At 44.2% G+C, this 19,581-nt stretch overlaps 2 protein-coding genes and 1 long non-coding RNA gene across 9 annotated transcripts in view; 2 read left to right on the top strand and 1 right to left on the bottom strand.

Annotated features, from left to right (window-relative positions):
- Positions 1 to 6,448, top strand: part of ASNSD1 (asparagine synthetase domain containing 1) — a 28,134-nt gene extending 21,686 nt beyond the window's left edge. For both annotated transcript variants that reach the window (XM_077275577.1, XM_077275578.1), the window contains exons 5-6: positions 965 to 1,146; positions 5,903 to 6,448. In XM_077275577.1, the coding sequence (XP_077131692.1) occupies positions 965 to 1,146; positions 5,903 to 6,158 (438 nt within the window). In that variant the 3' untranslated portion in view covers positions 6,159 to 6,448. The remainder of the gene's footprint in view (positions 1 to 964; positions 1,147 to 5,902) is intronic.
- LOC143786311 (glucose-1-phosphate adenylyltransferase-like) overlaps positions 6,275 to 19,581 on the bottom strand; it is a 243,915-nt gene continuing 230,608 nt past the window's right edge. For all 6 annotated transcript variants that reach the window (XM_077275581.1, XM_077275583.1, XM_077275584.1 and 3 more), the window contains one exon: positions 6,275 to 6,412. In XM_077275581.1, the coding sequence (XP_077131696.1) occupies positions 6,295 to 6,412 (118 nt within the window). In that variant the 3' untranslated portion in view covers positions 6,275 to 6,294. The remainder of the gene's footprint in view (positions 6,413 to 19,581) is intronic.
- LOC143786313 (uncharacterized) overlaps positions 6,900 to 19,581 on the top strand; it is a 48,180-nt gene continuing 35,498 nt past the window's right edge. The window contains exons 1-2 of the long non-coding RNA XR_013218254.1: positions 6,900 to 6,929; positions 9,766 to 9,852. This is a non-coding gene — a long non-coding RNA (uncharacterized LOC143786313). The remainder of the gene's footprint in view (positions 6,930 to 9,765; positions 9,853 to 19,581) is intronic.

Raw genomic sequence — 19,581 nt, 5'->3', positions numbered from 1 at the left:
TGGAATGCAATGGGCCCCTTCATCCCTATCCTGGAATGCAATGGGCCCCTTCATCCCTATCCTGGAATGCAATGGGCCCCTTCATCCCTATCCTGGAATGCAATGGGCCCCTTCATCCCTATCCTGGAATGCAATGGGCCCCTTCCCCATCATGGTAGGCATGCCCCCATCCCTCATTCTCATCTTGGTAGGCATGTCCCCGTCCTGCTAGGCATAAGCCACAGCTGGTACATCCGGAGTATAAGACGCACCCCCCATTTTCCTCCAAATTCTTTGAGGAAAAAAGTGCATCTTATAGTTCGTAAAATGCAGTACATTTTATCCCTGTAGCCCTGCTCCCAGAAAAGCAGCCTAATGTGATTTTTACGCTATTTACTTGGCAGTTAACATTGTATCTGCAGGCAAATGGCCTTTCTGGACATGATCGGTTCCCTTTAATTTATCAATAGGTGTTACATCTATCATTATTCTGTGGCGAATGGTGTCTATACTGTTACATCTGTGGATTTTCTTGACCAGGTTTTCATTTTGTCATCCCTCTTTCCTATTATTCCAGCACCCTAGCCGTAGGAGTGTGTGTTGTTTTTTTTCACAGGCCTCACACTGTATGTGGCGCCCTATGTGGGGATCACACTGTATATATCACATCTGGCAAACTGTGGCCCACAGGGCGAGTATACTTGGCCCTCGATGGCGGACGGGTCACTTGCCCACCATCACATTTCCAACTATATAGGCATTGTAGAACTTGGCACTACCGTGTAAGAGTAGTGCCCCCAAGTATATTAGAAACTTGTCAGCTGCATGATTGGCTATGACTTCAGATAAACTCTGGAGACTGACATAGGGCGAGAAGGGGTTAGTGGGATGGAATGAATATGCTAATCTAAGTATCACTCCTATTCACTTGTTTATCAAGAGGAAATAACTGATCCTATATTTCCTCGTTACCTCTCTCTAATAGGTTGTGCTCACAGGTATTGGAGCAGATGAACAACTTGCTGGATATTCTCGTCACAGAGTAAGGTTCAACAGAGACGGACACAGAGGCCTCCTTGAAGAATTAAATCTAGAATTGGGACGTATCTCTTCCAGAAATCTTGGACGAGATGACAGAGTTATTGGTGACCATGGCAAGGAAGCAAGGTATCCCGTTTGTATCTCTGCATATAAATAAATGGAGTGGCTGCTCCTCTTCACTTCTCCTTGGGACAATTCAGAAACATGCTACATACAGGAGCCTAGACAGCTACAGTATTGTGCAGAGGTACATGTGAGATGGTATTCCCAAGATCACATTGGTGCTTTGTGCCAGCTATACCTAAGATCATCTTTGCAAAAATACTAAAAAAAAAACCACCCCTGACTTCCCATACATCCCATTCCTGCTGGTTACACCCTCCAGTAGTTCTTAACTCACAGTTCGAGCATACTCAGTTCCTCCTAGTCGTACTGCATGACAACCATTGTCTGTGTCTGCCTTCACCAAAAGGGGAGGATACAGGCAGGCATTTTAATCAGATATTTTTTTATTAAAGTTTTCAGAACATAACAGAATTTTTTTCACAATCTTTTCCCCATTCCCAACCGCTCCCCCCTAACCAACCCTGGTCCAATGATAAAATATATCACAAGAAAAATACAGACATAGATAAGGCACATATCCCAAGGCACCAGTCATGGAGTACAACTAAATCACTTTCAGGGTGATATAAACATGGTATCACGAGAATAAACTTACAGACGGTAAGCCCGGAACATTCAACCATCCTGCCCAAATTTTCTCAAACACTGCCGGTCTACCCCGCTTAAGATAAATGGCCTTCTCTCTGCATAGTATGAGGTTTAGCTTATTTACATATTCTTTCCTCGTGGGAACTGTATCTGAGATCCAGTGATATGCTATTAATTTTCTAGCAGTAAAAAGCATTCTGGCAACAGCTATTTGTGAATAATCATCTCCTCCCGCCTCCTCAACATATTCAAGCACACAGACAATAGGATCTCTGGGAATATCCTCCTCTGTGGCCATATATATTAAGTTGACAGCCATAATCCAGAATATTTGTATACAGAACATATGTAGGATATCTGCATTATCGAGCGTACACTTGGGACATTTTGAATTTGGCCTTAGACCTAAATCAAACAGCCACTTAGGAGTCCTATAAACCCTATAAAGGATACATAGTTGAGAAGGACTGTTAGGCTCACTGAGGGACAACTTAGGGATGATTTGCATTATTGACTCCCATTGATCTACCGAAATCCCCCCCACTTGTTGTTCCCATTTCGCTAATGCCGTCATCGGGTGACCCAATAGCACCCTCGAGAGGAGCTCCCTGTACACGAATGAAATTAGTCCCCTTGTAGCTGCCTGTAAACCGAGCCTATTAATAACAGTATCATGATGTATAATAATAGGGTGTATGAGTCTACATTATATTATATAGGCGTGTCTTACTTGTAAATACTGATAAAATACAGAATGCTGAAGTGAGAACTCCTTTCGTAAGTCCTCAAATGATTTAAAGACACCCCCATCTATCAGCTATGAGAGCCACCAGATACCCACTCCTCGCCATTGCGCAAACCCCTTCAATGTCCTCAATTGCAGCAGATATGGATTATCCCATATAGGGGTATACCTCGTGGACCCAGTAATTCCCCTTAAACTTTTAATTTCAGGCAGGCATTTTAGGAAAATGTTTTGTCAGATTTCTGATATTTTTATAAATTAACACAAAACATCTCAACCTTTAATTTACCAATATCATGAAATAACCATCTTAAAATCATGGGATATCTTAAAACATTCCAGAATTATTGCCACATAAACTGGCTCATCAGATTTGAAAAATTTGGATTAGTCATGAAGGGGTTAAAACATAACTTTTAATGTGTTGTATAAAATATATTTGCAACCATATAATGAATCGCACATAATAAAAACCACCTGTCCAATCCAGGAAAGAACACCGCACAATGCAATATCCAGTCATTAACAATTACAGTGGCTTTAAAAGTATCCATCCCTTGTCGCATTTTTCGTGTTTTGCTAAATCACAACCTGGAATTTCATGTTTTTTTGAGGGTTTGCCTCAGTTCATGTAAAGAACATGCTTACAACTGTGAACATTTAGTTTTATTTTTTTTTTTTATTACATTTTGTATAATCTTAATCAAAAGAATTAAACAATCACATTGAACAAACAACTTAGAAAATCAGCAAGGGTAAAGTACATTAAAAATAAAGCTATTGGGGAACATATTCATATCAGAAATCATAATAATAAGCCACCCATAAAAAGACAAGACACACACTATGAAGGGAAGGAGGGGAAAGCACAAGAGTCCAGAGGAAACAAACAATCCAAACTTATTTTGAGCCCACAAATAGTCCCAGGGAGCCCAGATAAACTCCCAATAAGTCCACTCTCGCACCCATGGTTTTCTTGTATTGTGGAGAAAACAAATAGATCAAAATAACTGAAAACTTCAGTGTACAGAACTATTCAGCCCCCTAAAGTCAGTACCTTGTAGAGCAATTACAGCTGCAAGTCGCTTTGGATAAGTCTCTATGAGCTTTCCATATCATGCCACTGGGTTTCTTGCCTGTTCCTCAAGGTAAAACTGCTCCAGCTTCTTCAAGTTAGATGATTTCCTCTGGTGACCAGCAATCTTCAAGTCTGACCACAGAGTCTCAATTGGATTAAGGTCTGGGTTTTGACTAGGCCACTCCAAAACATTTACATGTTTTCCCTTAAACCACTCGAGTGTTGCTTTAGCAGTATGCTTTGGGTCATTGTCTTGTTGGAAGGTGAACCACCATCCTAGTCACAAATCAAGCCTACATTTTTCTCATTTCACTTCACCAACTTAAAACTATTTGGTGCTGATGGATCACATACAAATCGGATTACAAAAATATTTTAAAAACTGGTTGTAATGTTATAAAATATTTTAAAGCCACGGGGGGGTGAATACTTTGGCAAGCAACTGTATATCATAATGTTTCTGACAGCGGTCAACTTCATAAAGTTTGGTCCGCCAAATACAAGAGACCCACCTGTCCTGTTTGGTTAAAAAAAAAAAAATCCCATCTCAAAGAACGTCTATCCATGAAACCTTTGGTGTGCGTGAATAGGGAGATGCATAAAAAAAAGGAACATTCTCACTCATCTGCTGGTCCACAGGAGTCCTTGCATATTAGAAATGATACGTAAAAGCAGTAGTCCTGAAATATCCTTATTGGGTCCTATGATGTTTAAGGCCTTGATTACCCCAACACGCTCGCCCTGAAAAGGGCAAGGCCACAACTGTCCCTTTCAGCTGTGGATTCACCCTATGTGTTTCTCAACACATTTCCGCCATTCGGGTTCATCAGGGGAATAGCTTTGCACGTGTATACCCATATAAAATCCAGGGCTATGAGACTAACATTTCTGTTGGGGAATGTGCATTTGTCAGGATATTACTATAGTACTGTGCATCTTGTGTTATTTTCTAAAACGCAGAAATAAGTATTTCTATTCCTAGCTTTTATACAAGATAGTAAAATGTAATGGTTAATATTGGATCATCAACGAGGGATACGTCTAATCAGTCTGACTGCTTGTGTATTACAAGGTCTGCAGTAATGATCCCATTATCAATTGCATGGAAGCATCAAGACTATGGTGCAGTGGTAGTATATCCAAAAAGTTAATAAAATTCCTGCAACCCATCACCCCACCACCTCCAAAAAAAAAAGTAATTCCTCTTATTCAGTCATGGTTAAAGAGTGACAGTTGTGTGCTGCAGTCATAAGTGGAGCTTAGGTATTTTGGTTGTGTCCATTCTTAACCCCTTATTGCCATTGGACGGGATAGTGCGTCCAATGGCAGTATCCCCCACTTTGATGTGGGCTCCGGCGGTGTGGGCTCCGGCGGTGAGCCCACATCAAAGCTGGGACATGTCAGCTGTTTTGAACAGGTTGTTGATGCTGGATTGCTATGAGCGCCCCTGTGGTCGGCGCTTATAGCAGTGCAGTAATTCTGCTACATAGAGACGATCTGAGCATCGCTCCTACGTAGCAGATCTAGTTGTGACGGCTTCTAGCCTCCCATGGAGGCTATTGAAGCATGCCAAAACTTAAAGAAAAATAGTTTTAACAACCTAAAAATGAAAAGTTTAAATTACCCGCCTTTGCCTCATTCAAAATAAAACAATAAAACAATTTAAAAAAAATCTAACATACACATTTGGTATCAGCGCGTTCAGAATTGCCCGATCTATCAAAAAAGGCGTAGCGAGAAAAAATCGAAAACAGAATTAAGTTGTTTTTTTTTGGTCACCGCGATCAAAAGAACACATCTGGGATCCTTGTGAAAGTTCACTTTTGTAATAGGGGTCACCTTTCTTCTTTTTTTTTTCTTTTGTTTTTGTAGCTTACTCCATGTGCAGGGCATTGCAATAGCTTAGGTATCCATGATTATGACCACCAACAACTAACTGTCGTGACAATGGATTACCTAAGCTACTGCAATGCCCTGCATATGGGGTAAGCAACATGGTGAATCAGGAGAACTATACTACATTTCTAATTGTAGGTATTTGTTAATATTATTATTACACCTACTACATATTGAAATAGGATCTTGGAGCTGGGAATTCCCCTTTAACTCATTAGGTGTCAAATACTTTGCTAATATCGTCGCAACAAAGAGGCAAAATGGAAAAAAAAATGTATTCTGTTGTGCAGCCACTATTACATTGCGATGTTCAACATGAAACATTTGGTAAAAGATCGTCTGTATATGAATTTTATGACAATATGGTTTAACCTCAGAGAAGTCATTAAAATTTGATGTAAAGTATTATAATATGGCTGGAGTTTCATGGTGTTTACATTTTATTTTAGGTTTCCATTTCTGGATGAAGATGTGGTTTCCTTTTTGAACTCTCTTCCACTCTGGGAAAAAACTAACTTGTTGCTTGCCAGGGGGCTAGGTGAAAAGTTAATTTTGCGAGTAGCTGCTGTGATGCTTGGACTTGGAAACTCTTCAGTCTTGCCCAAAAGAGCCATGCAGTTTGGATCCAGAATTGCAAAAATGGAAAATAAAAATGAAAAGGCATCAGACAGATGCAGCAGACTTCAGCCTCTTGTCAATCAGTGAAAAGCCTGTGAGGGATTTCCATGAAGTTGAAGTTCAAGGAAATTTTCATTAGCTGCTGTGTATTAAATGTGAGAATTAGACATATCTTAAACTGAATGTTTCTGTATGTATGATGGCGCCGCTTTCGTAGTCACGGTTATTGAAGATAATTCAGTTTACTTATTTTCTCTTGAAAATATTCATTACACAGAAGGTAGGATGCCAGATTTCCAACATCAAAACGGCCTGATATGCTGTAAAAATACACAGGTTTCCTGAAATGAAGCAAAAATAAAGTTATCACAATGACACCGACTGTGGAAGTTTTATATTTGTTTATATTTGCATTCATGGAGCCCTGTACGTGGCTTTCTGCAGCAGTCCCAAAGCCAACGTAACGGAGCCAAGTTGGGCAAGTGCTCCAGTCACACTGGGTGGACCCGGTTTCGTGTATAGGGAGATACCTTTCAATTATAGGAACATTTTAAGGCTTGTTAGACTCCACAGGGCTATGTAAGGGCTGTATAGAATGAGTAAAGGTTCTCTAGCATAAATGGTACACACAAAATATTGATCATTGTTGGTTAATAGGATTGATCCAGGAATACGTTGAACCCTTAAACCCTGTTTCATTAAGCAGTTTTTGCAAGTTTTATGGTGTAAAAAAAACTGATTTAAATTTTACTATTTTTTTTTTATGCAATTTGAAGTTGCAGAATGACTTGCTGACTTATAGTTTACACCAGTCTTCCATCAACTTTATGAAAATGGCCGTGCTTGGATGAAGGATTGGTAAGTTCTCTTGACAAAACATAATTTGTACCACAAAGAGTGAGACACATGCGCCAGCAACTGACTGTAGTAGTATTTCTGGTGGTGACGCATAGCCATGGAAAGATGTGCCCAATTCTTTACCGCTTAATGAAACTGGCAAATCTTACTCCAGCTTTCCCTTCATAGACTGGTGTACAAAACCTGCCTGTTTGTTAGGAAATCCCCACATGTATTCAGGCTGGCTAGCAGTTGCAAATCCTTCAGCTACGGAGACAGAAACTAAATCTCCAAGCCAGTAGCGTAGCTACCGGGGGGGCAGAGGGGGCCATCGCCCCGGGCCCCGCGCTCTGCGGGGGCCCACCCGGAGCTACGCTATTGTAACTACATTGGCGCGCGCAGCGCGCCGATGCAGTTACATTCTGCGGCAGAGCAGGGAGAATCAATCTGGTGGGGGGGGCACCCGGTGTCAGCAGTGGGCCCCCTGCCGTCATTGCATGGTGAGCTGTATCGGCAACTAGCCGATACAGCTCACCGCATTGATGAGGGAAGGAGTGCTGCGCTGCGCTCCTTCCCCCATCATCCCCCTGTCAGCGTCTGACGTCACTCGCAGACGCCGACACTGACAGTGGGCTCGGTGACGTCACCGCCCTGCGCCCGCTGTCAGGACAAGAGCGGGAGCAGGGAGCGCCCCTGGAACAAGGAGGAAGAGAGGCGAGTATTGTTTTTTTTTTTTTGTTTTTTTTAATGGGGGCTGCCTAATACACTACAGGATCTGCCTATGGGGGGGGGCTGCTGCCTAATACACTACAGGATCTGACTGGGGGGGGGGGGGCTGCTGCCTAATACACTACAGGATCTGCCTATGGGGGGGGCTGCTGCCTAATACACTACAGGATCTGACTGGGGGGGGGGGCTGCTGCCTAATACACTACAGGATCTGTCTATGGGGGGTCTGCTGCCTAATACACTATAGGATCTGATTATGGGGGGGGCTGCTGCCTAATACACTACAGGATCTGACTGGGGGGGGGGCTGCTGCCTAATACACCACAGGATCTGCCTATGGGGGGGGGGCTGCTGCCTAATACACTACAGGATCTGACTATGGGGGGTCTGCTGCCTAATACACTACAGGATCTGTCTATGGGGGGTCTGCTGCCTAATACACTACAGGATCTGACTGGGGGGGCTGCTGCCTAATACACTACAGGATCTGACTATGGGGGGGCTGCTGCCTAATACACTACAGGATCTGTCTATGGGGGGTCTACTGCCTAATACACTACAGGATCTGACTGGGGGGCTGCTGCCTAATACACTACAGGATCTGTCTATGGGGGGTCTGCTGCCTAATACACTACAGGATCTGACTGGGGGGGCTGCTGCCTAATACACTACAGGATCTGACTATGGGGGGTCTGCTGCCTAATACACTACAGGATCTGTCTATGGGGGGTCTGCTGCCTAATACACTACAGGATCTGACTGGGGGGGCTGCTGCCTAATACACTACAGGATCTGACTATGGGGGGGCTGCTGCCTAATACACTACTGGATCTGACTATGGGGGGCTGTTGCCTAATACACTACAGGATCTGACTATGGGGGGGCTGCTGCCTAATACACTAGGATCTGACTATGGGGGGTGCTGCCTAATACACTATAGGATCTGATTATGGGGGGGGGCTGCTGCCTAATACACTACAGGATCTGACTGGGGGGGGGGGCTGCTGCCTAATACACTACAGGATCTGTCTATGGGGGGTCTGCTGCCTAATACACTACAGGATCTGACTTGGGGAGGGGGGGGGCTGCTGCCTAATACACTACAGGATCTGTCTATGGGGGGTCTGCTGCCTAATACACTACAGGATCTGACTGGGGGGGGAGGGTGCTGCCTAATACACTACAGGATCTGACTATGGGGGGGCTGCTGCCTAATACACTACAGGATTTGTCTATGGGGGGTCTGCTGCCTAATACACTACAGGATCTGACTGGGGGGGGGGGGGGCTGCTGCCTAATACACTGCAGGATCTGCCTATGGGGGGTTCCGCCTAATACACTACAGGATCTGCCTATGGGGGGGGGTGCTGCCTTATACCACAGGGTCTGTCTATAGGGGTACTGCCTTATACTACAGGGTCTGCCTATAGGGGTACTGTCTTGTACTATATTGAGGACTATTTGGCACATTATACTATATGGAGGTTATCTATGGGGCCATCATACAGTGGGGATTACAGTGAAGGCCACCATACAGTGTTGGAGGCATCAGTTTGGAGTCTACTAAGGGGTCAGTATACTGTGTGGGTGGTACTATACAGTAAGGGAGCATCATGCTGTGTATAGGGGAGCTGTACAGGCGGAGACTCGGGACATTATTAAATGTAAAGTGGGCACTTATTGTTATAGGGGAACTCTGGTTACTGTGACTATCAAAGGGGCACACGGCAATATTACTTTCTAGGGGGAAAAATATGGGCAGTGTTTTCTAGGGCACTTGCACCTGGCATTACTATATTATAGAGGGGGTGCTTTAGTATTTACACAGCAGGTGCAGTAATAGGGACACATACGGCAGCAGCGGCTCAGTATTGGGGTATCAGGTGCAGTAATAGGGACACATGGCAGCAGCGGCTCAGTATTGGGGTATCGGGCAGTAATAGGGACACATACAGCAGCAGTGGCTCAGTATTGGGGTATCAGGTGCAGTAATAGGGACACATATGGCAGCAGCGGCTCAGTATTTGGGGTATCAGCAGGATGAGGAGTTTGTGCAGGTTGGGAATAGATGATGATGATGGGGCTGGAATGTGAGAAGTGAAATGTGTCTTTGTTGTATTCTCTGCAGACGAGTCCTGGCTGGAAGAAGTTATGTCGGTCTGGGCCAGATGGAAAAGACGGGAAAAGTGAACAACTCCATCAGAAAACATAAGCGGTAAGACATTATCTGTAACTATGCTGTGATCTTATATGTTCTGTAGGACTGTATTTACCACTGACCGTATGGTGGTAATATCTATTTTGGTTCTCCACTATTAGGGCGGGTCACCGAATTGTAATCAAGGTTACCCGGTTAGGGGCCCACTCAGAAGCTTCGCCCCCCCCCCCGTACCAAAACCCTAGCTACGCCTCTGCTCCAAGCACATCCTAATACTTGGAGACCACTGATAATGGGAGGCTGGAGAAGAACTGTATTCTTGGCACTCGCATGCTGAAACACACTGTTCTGTATTGTCTGACAGATCAGTTTTATTAACTTGTCGACGTTTGTAACTTTATGTAGAAGATATACCGTGGGGTCGCACCCATTCAGCAAAGCATCGCATTAGCTAAGCATCAAGTTATAGCAGTTATTCCATGGTAGTTAGGGCAGGAGCCAGGTAACCCACACTCTGCTCTCCCTTCTAATCATGTGCTTTATTCCTATGTTCCCTTGCAATCCACGTCCACCGCCCAATCCCCCCTCCATCACGACTCATATACATCAGCTCCTCTCTCCTTCCCTCTCCCATGTACAGCTCCCATGCACTTCTCACCTTCCTGAAAAACCTCAGTCCATCTTGCCAAAACACACTGCACAAAAAAAACTTATTACAATTCCAAAAACTTTTTGCTTTTTATCTTCCTACTCCTACAGTTTTTCGGGAGACATCTCCCCCAACCCTGGTCCACCATCCCACAACCTCAACTGCTACCCTACCTCACATCAAAAACATTCTAACCTTATTATTACTTGCACTCCCTCATCTCCTCCTTTTAATTGTGCCCTTTGGAATCCATGGTCTGTATGTAACAAGCTTCCTTTCCTGCACAACTACTTTCTGAACAACTCTAAATCTATTGGCCCTCACTGAAACCTGGATCCAGGATTCTGACACTGTCTCCCCTGCTGCCATTTCCCATGGTGGCATACAATTCTCCCATTCCCCGAGACTCACAAACACCTGGTGGTGGAGTTGGCATACTCCTCTCCCCACAATGCACCTTCCAGGACATCCCCCCAGCTCCATCACTCTCATTCCCTTCTTTTGAGGTCCACACCATCAGGCTCTTCCGTCCCCTCTCCCTCAGAGTAGCGGTCATATAGCGGCCCCCAGGCTCACCCACCCACTTCCTGGACCATCTCTCTGCCTGGCTGCCGCACTTCATGTCCTCGAAGTCTCCCAGGATAAGGGTTGGGAGTTCTAACATCCCCATAAACAGCTCCACTTCTACATCTGCATCCCAGCTTCTTTCACTAACCACTTCACTCGGCCTCACAGCTCTCAACCTCTGAGACACACAAGGACGTTAACAACCTTGACCTGGTCTTTGTCTGGCTGTGTTTAATCTCCTACCTAAATAACTCACCACTTCCCCTCTCTGACCACAACATTCTCTCCTTCATGCTCACAAATCCTCACTCACCCCAGCACGCTCCTACCTACCATTCAATCAGAAATCTACAAGTCATTAACCCTTATACACTTTCAGACTCCTTACACTCATCACTGTCCCCAATCTCCTCTTTTTCCTGTCCTGATCTGGCGTTACATCACTACAATGACACTCTTAGAAGCACCCTAGACCAAGTAGCTCCCCTCACCCTCAGAACCTCCAAGCACAGAGTAAAACAGCCCTGGCTCACATCGCAAACCCGATTTCTCCAGTGATGCTCTAGGAGTGCTGAACGCTTATGGAGGAAAACTCGCACACCAGATGACTTCATACACTTCAAATTTGTTAAAAACCTATAACTCTGCCCTTCACCTCGCCAAACAGACCTACTTCACCACTCTGATCTCCTCACTATCCAACAACCCCAAGAAACTTTTTGACACCTTTCACTCCCACCTCAGGCCAAAAGCTCAAGCCCCCATCACAGACATTTGTGCTGATGACCTGGCCTCCCACTTTATAGAGAAAATAGACAATATCCATCAGGAAATCCGCTCCCAATCACCAAGTTCAGTGACTCCCTTCCCTCCCTGCATCTCCCCTGGCTCACTCTCCGCATTTGATCCCATCACAGAAGAAATCTCTAGGCTCCTCTCTTCTCGTCCGACTACATGCACTACCGACCCCATTCCCTTACATCTCCAGTCGTCACAACTCACCTAACTACAATCTTTAATCTCTCCTCTGGCATTTTCCCCTCCTTCAAACACACTATCATTACTCCATTACTAAAGAAACCCTCCCTCGACCCATCCTGCACAAATAACTACAGACCAGTCTCCAACCTCCCCTTCATCTCTAAACTCTTGGAGCGCCTAGTCTACTCCCGCCTTACCCGTTACCTCTCCATTTACTCCCTCCTAGACCCTTCACAGTCCGGCTTCCGCCCCCTACACTCGACAGAAACTGCACTCATCAAAGTGACCAACTACCTTCTGACAGCAAAATGTAACGGTGACCACTCTCTGCTCATTCTTCTCGATCTTTCTGCAGCTTTCGACACTGTTGACCACCCTCTCTTACTCTCTAGGCTCCAGTCACTTGGCATTAAGGACACTGCTCTCTCCTGGTTCTCCTATCTTTCTGACCGCTCCTTCAGTGTTCTGTTCTTTGGCTCCACTTCATCTCCTCTTCCTCTCACTGTCGGGGTACCCCAGGGCTCAGTCCTTGACCCCCTTCTCTTCTCCCTCTACACGGCCACAATTGGACAGACCATCAGCAGATTTGGTTTTCAGAACCATCTTTATGCCGACGACACACAACTATACACGTCATCCTTACGACAGCCTTACTCCTGCTGTACTACAGAACACCACTGACTGTCTGTCCGCAGTCTCTGACATCATGTCCGCTCTCTATCTGAAACTCAACCTCTCCAAAACTAAACTTCTGCTCCCAACATCTACTAACCTCCCTAAACCTGACGTTTCCCTCTCCGTGGGTGGCACCATAATAACACCCTGGCAGCAGACACGCTGTCTGGGTGTTGTTTGACTCCGATCTCTCCTTCACATCCCATATACAATCTCTTGCCCGCTCATGCCGCTTACACCTAAAGAACATCTCTAGAATCCGCCCTTTTCTCACTGAAGAAACAACAAAAACCCTCACTGTTGCCCTGATCCACTCCCGCCTAGACTAGTGCAACGCTCTATTAATTGGCCTCCCCCTCACTCGACTTTCCCCTCTCTAGTCTATCATTAATGCAGCAGCCAGGGTTGTCTTTCTAGCTAATCGTTACTCAAACGCGTCTGCTCTCCGCCAGTCATTACACTGGCTGCCCATTCATTACAGGATACAATTCAAAGTACTTGTTCTCACCCACAAAGCTCCTCACAGTGCGGCACCCCCTTACATCTCCTCCCTCATTTCTGTCTATCGGCCTAACCGACCTCTGCGCTCTGCAAATGACTTTCGACTAACCTCTGCACTAATCCGTACCTCCCACTCCCGACTCCAAGACTTCTCCCGTGCTGCGCCAATCCTCTGGAATGCTCTACCCCAAGAAATTAGGACCATCCACAATTTGCATAGTTTTAGGCGCTCCCTCAAAACACATTTGTTTAGAGCGGCCTATCATGTTCCCTAATCAGTTATTTTGTTTGTGTGTAGCCCATTCACTACTTCCATCTATCCCCCACTCCCTGAAGATGGCTGGACCATCATTGTAAATACACACCTGTACTTTGTATCTCCCCACCTCATTGTAGATTGTAAGCTCTCACGAGCAGAGTCATCTTGTGTTGCTTTAATTATTGTATTGTTAACATTGTTACTTATGACTGTTGTGTTTGAAGCTGTTAAACTGTAAAGCGCTGCGGAATATGTTGGCGCTGTATAAATAAAGATTATTATTATTATTACCTCTGCAGAAATTGCTACACATTTCACTTAGAACTTTGTGGTGATTTACATACTTTGGATTTCAAGTTCACAGTTCTGAATAAATTCTCATTTACAATCCACTGTACTTATGTCCTATGTGTACTGTACATTTCTCAGATTCAGATAACCTACCTGCGAGAGAGATCATCAATATCAGATTGGGGGAGTTCAATACTTTGCACCCCTCACTAATCAACTGACTGTCTGGCTACTGACTAAGCTAGGAAGCAAAAACTGGCTAGAAGTTGATCTGCAGAACACAGGAGCAGGCACTAAACAGTACGACAGAGTGGTGGCACTCTCCCAACCCGGCTTACATCTGCTGCTGGAGCTGGAAACTGCTTCTTGCTGGTAGTGCTAGCTATTGGGCAGAAACCGATATTCATGATTATCCTGAGTGGTGTAAAACACTTTTTTTTATACTTGTGTTACATCATATGTTTATTTTGGCGTTTTTAAAGGGAGCCTGTTCTTTAATTCATGCTGCCACAAGTTTGGGCTGCAAGAACTGTCTGCATTAGTGCAGCCATGTACAGTACAGACCAAAAGTTTGGACACACCTTCTCATTTAAAGATTTTTCTGTATTTTCATGACTACGAAAATTGTAAATTCACATTGAAGGCATAAAAACTGAATTAACACGTGGAATTATATACTTAACAAAAAAGTGTGAAACAACTGAAAATATGTCTTATATTCTAGGATCTTCAAAGTAGCCACCTTTTGCTTTGATGACTACTTTGCACACTCTTGGCATTCTCTTGATGAGCTTCAAGAGGTAGTCACCGGAAATGGTCTTCCAACAATCTTGAAGGAGTTCCCAGAGATGCTTAGCACTTGTTGGCCCTTTTGCCTTCACTCTGGGGTCATTGTCCTGTTGAAAAATAAATGATGATCCGACTAAACGCAAACCAGATGGAATAGCATGCCTCTGCAAGATGCTGTGGTAGCCATGCTGGTTCAGTATGCCTTCAATTTTGAATAAATCCCCAACAGTGTCACCAGCAAAGCACCATCACACCTCCTCCTCCAAGCTTCACGGTGGGAACCAGGCATATAGAGTCCATCCGTTCACCTTTTCTGCGTCGCACAAAGACACGGTGGTTGGAACCAAAGATCTCAAATTTGGACTCATCAGACCAAAGCACAGATTTCCACTGGTCTAATGTCCATTCCTTGTGTTCTTTAGCCAAAACAAGTCTCTTCTGCTTGTTGCCTGCCCTTAGCAGTGGTTTCCTAGCAGCTATTTTACCATGAAGGCCTGCTGCACAAAGTCTCCTCTTAACAGTTGTTGTAGAGATGTGTCTGCTACTAGAACTCTGTGTGGCATTGACCTGGTCTCTAATCTGAGCTGCTGTTAACCTGGGATTTCTGAGGCTGGTGTGACTTGGATAAACTTATCCTCAGAAGCAGAGGTGACTCTTGGTCTTCCTTTCCTGGGGCGGTCCTCATGTGAGCCAGTTTCTTTGTAGCGCTTGATGGTTTTTGCAACTGCACTTGGGGACACTTTCAAAGTTTCCCAATTTTTCAGACTGACACCTTCATTTCTTAAAGTAATGATGGCCACTCATTTTTCTTTACTTAGCTGCTTTTTTCTTGCCATAATACAAATTCTAACAGTCTATTCAGTAGGACTATCAGCTGTTTATGCACCAGACTTCTGCTCAACACAACTGATGGTCCCAACCCTATTTATAAGGCCAGAAATCCCACTTATTAAACCTGACAGGGCACACCTGTGAAGTGAAAACCATTTCCAGTGACTACCTCTTGAAGCTCATCAAGAGAATGCCAAGAGTGTGCAAAGCGGTTATAAAAGCAAAAGGTGGCTACTATGAAGAACCTAGAATATAAGACATATTTTCAGTTGTTTCACACTTTTTTGTTAAGTATATAATTCCACATGTGTTAATTTTCATAGTTTTGATGCCTTCAGTGTGAAATTACAATTTTCATAGTCATGAAAATACAGAAAAATCTTTAAATGAGAACTTATGTCCAAACTTTTGGTCTGTACTGTATGTCACAACCTGCAAAAGTGAAACATTTCGGAGACCACAAACTTCTAAAACCTGGACAAGTACTATGTGATTCAGCTGACCAGTCTGAGGCAGGTCTCCAGCGGTTTTTCCACGATCCCATTTGACAGATCTCTTGTGAATTCTATTTTTGGGCTCCCTCTAGTGGTCACAAGCGGTACTGTGTAGTGTTGTCTTTCTGCAGGTTGGCTGCATCAGCTGGTTCGTTATCCTTGGTTGGTTTCCTATTTAGCTCACCTGGAGACTCAGTTCCTTGCCTGCTATCAATGTATTCAGTGCTCTTCAGATTCCTTGTGTCTACCTTGCTCCCAGTCTCTCCAAGACAAGCTAAGTTTTTGTTTGATCATTTTTTGATTATCAGTGTTTATTATGTTTTTAGTCCAGCTCGCTAAAATGTGATTTCCTCGCTTGCTGGTTGCTCTAGGGGACTGAGTTTCTCCCCCCACACCGTGAGTTGGTGTGGGGGTTCTTGAAATCTCAGTGTGGATATTTTGTAAGGGTTTTTTACTGACCGCATAGATTCCCTTTTCTATTTTCTGCTATCTAGTATTAGTGGGCCTCATTTGCTGAATCTGCTTTCACCCCTGTGTATGTGCCTTCCTCTTACCTCACCGTTATTATCTGTTGGGGGCTTCTATATCTTTGGGGATTATTTCTCTGGAGGCAAGAGAGGTCTTTCTTTCTCTCTAGGGGTAGTTAGTTCCTCAGGCTGGCTCGAGACGTCTAGGATTTTTAGGCACGTTCACCGGCTACTTCTAGTGAGTTTGGATAGGTTCAGATTTGCTGTCAGTCCAGTTTGCCACCTCCCTAGAGCTTGTCCTATGTTTGTTACTTAGCTGGAGTAATTTGTGATCCTCAACCACTAAGGATCATAACAGATCTCTCCCTGTCAGTGAGTCTAGGGAAGTGGTGTGTGCAGAAGCTGCCAGCCAGAGTTCGGCCACAGAACAGCCAAGACACACATGGCCTGATTCATCAAGATATGTTTCTACAGAAAACTAGAGTAATGTTGCCAAATCTTGTTTTTATGCCTCTGCTAGCTAGCTCTGCGAAACTGGGTAGGCAAATATTATTAGAATTGTAGTGCATTCCCTAACTAGAGTGCCTCAGTTCACACTAGGCATTTTTATGCACATTTTCAGCTGTGTTTTACAGTACCAGAAAAGTCTGAGATTTCAGAAATCTCATGCACACAGCTTTTTGTTTTTTTTGTCATCAGTTTGTGCTTTGCATGTTTTTTTCCACAATGGAGCATGTCACTCCTTTCAGCATCTTTCACCCACTGAAATTAATGGGTGGTGAAAAAAACGCAGTGGTCAGGTTTTTCTGTTTTTTTGTTGGTTTTTTTTTTTTTTGGGGGGGGGGGAGCAAAACCATTATATTGAATACGATTTTTATTTTCAACACTAAACTGTATCAGCATACAGAAGAGACAAATCGAGCATGCCAAAACCAAAGGAAAAAACAAACAAGGAAAACATACTTTTTTTTTCCTGCAGCTTCTTTCCTGCCAAGAGATCAGGTTTTGCTGCAGAAAAAGAAATGCTGAAAAAAGCCTAGTGTGAATTTACCCTAGCATTTTTGGCGGAGGTGCATGATAGTTGCAAAGTGTGTCAAATTTACTAAGAGCTTTGCACATCTTAATGAATTGGACTCCTCTTAGGCTAGTTTCACACTAGCGTCGGGAACAACCCGTCGCTGTGCGTCGGGCCGACGTTCCCGACGCTAGGGTGGTCTCCGCCGCACAACGGGGGCAGCGGATGCATTTTTCCCACGCATCCGCTGCCCCATTGTGAGGTGGGGGCGGAGTTCCGGCCGCGCATGCGCGGTCGGAAAAAGTGGACCGTCGGGAGCAAAAAACGTTTTTTTCTCCCGACGGTCCGCTACCACACGCCCAAGTGTCGCAAAACGGACGCGACGTTTGGCAATGCGTCGCAAATGCGTAGCTAATGTTAGTCTATGACGAAAAAACGTATCCAGCAAGAACTTTTGCTGGATGCGTATTTTCGGCAAAACTACGCATTTGCGACGTATTGCAGTTAACGCTAGTGTGAAACTAGCTTTACTCCAGCAGTCCAGCTCATTATGACTGTTATACAAAACACCAATCTTAATTAATCAAGTCCATAGTTTCCAGCCATCTTTTCAAAATGTTCTCAGAGGTGCTGCATCGTTTCAGAGTAGAACATACATTGCAATGTCACCAGAGCCAGATTCCGATTCTTGGTGGGCCATGGGGCACTCACAATGTCATTGGGAAGAACGAATCAGAGAACAGGATGTTTTTTTTTCTCATTATTGCTTATATTGGATTCATTTTGCTCTGTGAAGTGCTGAACCTGCACCTTCTAAGGGTATGTGCACACGCTGTGGATTTTGCTGCGGATCTGCAGCAGTTTTCCATGAGTTTACAGTACCATGTAAACCTATGGAAAACAAAATCCGCAGTGCACATGCTGCGGAAAAAAACACGCGGAAACGCTGCATTGTTTATTCCGCAGCATGTCAATTCTTTGTGCGGATTCCGCAGCGGTTTACACCTGCTCCTCAATAGGAATCCGCACAAAAACCGTGGTAATTCCGCAGTGCGGATTTCCTGCGGATTTACCAAAATCAGTGCAGAAAAATCCGCACACCTTTCCGCAACGTGTGCACATACCCTCAATCCTGCAAACAGTATCTTCTTCAACCATTATAGTTTTATGAGCAAACATTGCGACCAAGAGGGAGTATAATGATTAGAAGAAATAAACAGGATGACTTCTAAGGGCTAAAAACAACAACTGCAACTAGTTGTGTGAACAAGACCCTGGAAAGTTCTAAAATGTATATAAATGCAGTAATTTCTACTGCATTGGTGATGACTAAATGAAGATGCAGCACCTCTATCAAGGAAGACACCTTGTGAGGCTGCTGAGCGTGTGCATGTGGTTCTTTTCATTTACTTCTATGCAAATAGCAGAAAAAATGGGAAATCATCACTGCTCATGTAATGTTCATAGAACTCAAACAGTAGGAGGTCTGGAGAGTATACATAACATAGGATACACAGAGACTGCAGGGAACATCACATAGGAGACTGTGTGATTGTTGTATACACGTCATGTAGGACAGATAGGTACAGTGGCCCAAACACTGGGAAGCTCACTGAGGACTGGATCAAATTCTTGGGTTGGAGGTTCCCTACCTCTGCTTTAGATGAATAAAACCGCTGTAGAACTTTCTGCAATAAAATCCATAAAAGGCGAAAGCCCAGAAGCATCTCTAAAGATTCAATTGGTGTGTGGTTTGGAGTGGCATGTGAGTGAAAGCACTCCCTCTCAGCACCAGGCTAAGGCCGGGGACACACTTAACGTATAAAAAAACGGTCCGTTTTTCACGGCCGAGAATCGCACAAATGTTTCAAAAACAGTGATCCGTGTGCAGTGCGAGGATGCGATTTCCTCGCATCAAATGATCCGTGTGACATCCGTATGGCATCCGTATGCCGAGTTTTTCCCGCAAGCTTGCAAAACCGACATCTAATGGATTTATGTGCTCAAATGTTCGGGAAAACATATATACAGTGTATATATATATGTGTCATTGAGACACATATATATATATATTCTGTATTTATATTTCATTCAGCGCGATATCTGTGAAAAGCCGGTAATTCAATTGCCGGCTTCACATTTCTCCTGCCTAAACCCGACAGGATATGAGACATGGTTTACATACAGTAAACCATCTCATATCCCCCTTTTTTTTGCATATTCCACACTACTGTTAGTAGTGTGTATGTGCAAAATTTGGCCGCTGT

The sequence above is a fragment of the Ranitomeya variabilis genome, chromosome 7 (assembly GCF_051348905.1).
Source record: "Ranitomeya variabilis isolate aRanVar5 chromosome 7, aRanVar5.hap1, whole genome shotgun sequence".
NCBI classification, from domain to species: domain Eukaryota; kingdom Metazoa; phylum Chordata; class Amphibia; order Anura; family Dendrobatidae; genus Ranitomeya; species Ranitomeya variabilis.
The sequence above is the reverse complement of the archived record's forward strand: the minus strand, read 5'-3'. Positions and strand labels throughout refer to the sequence as shown.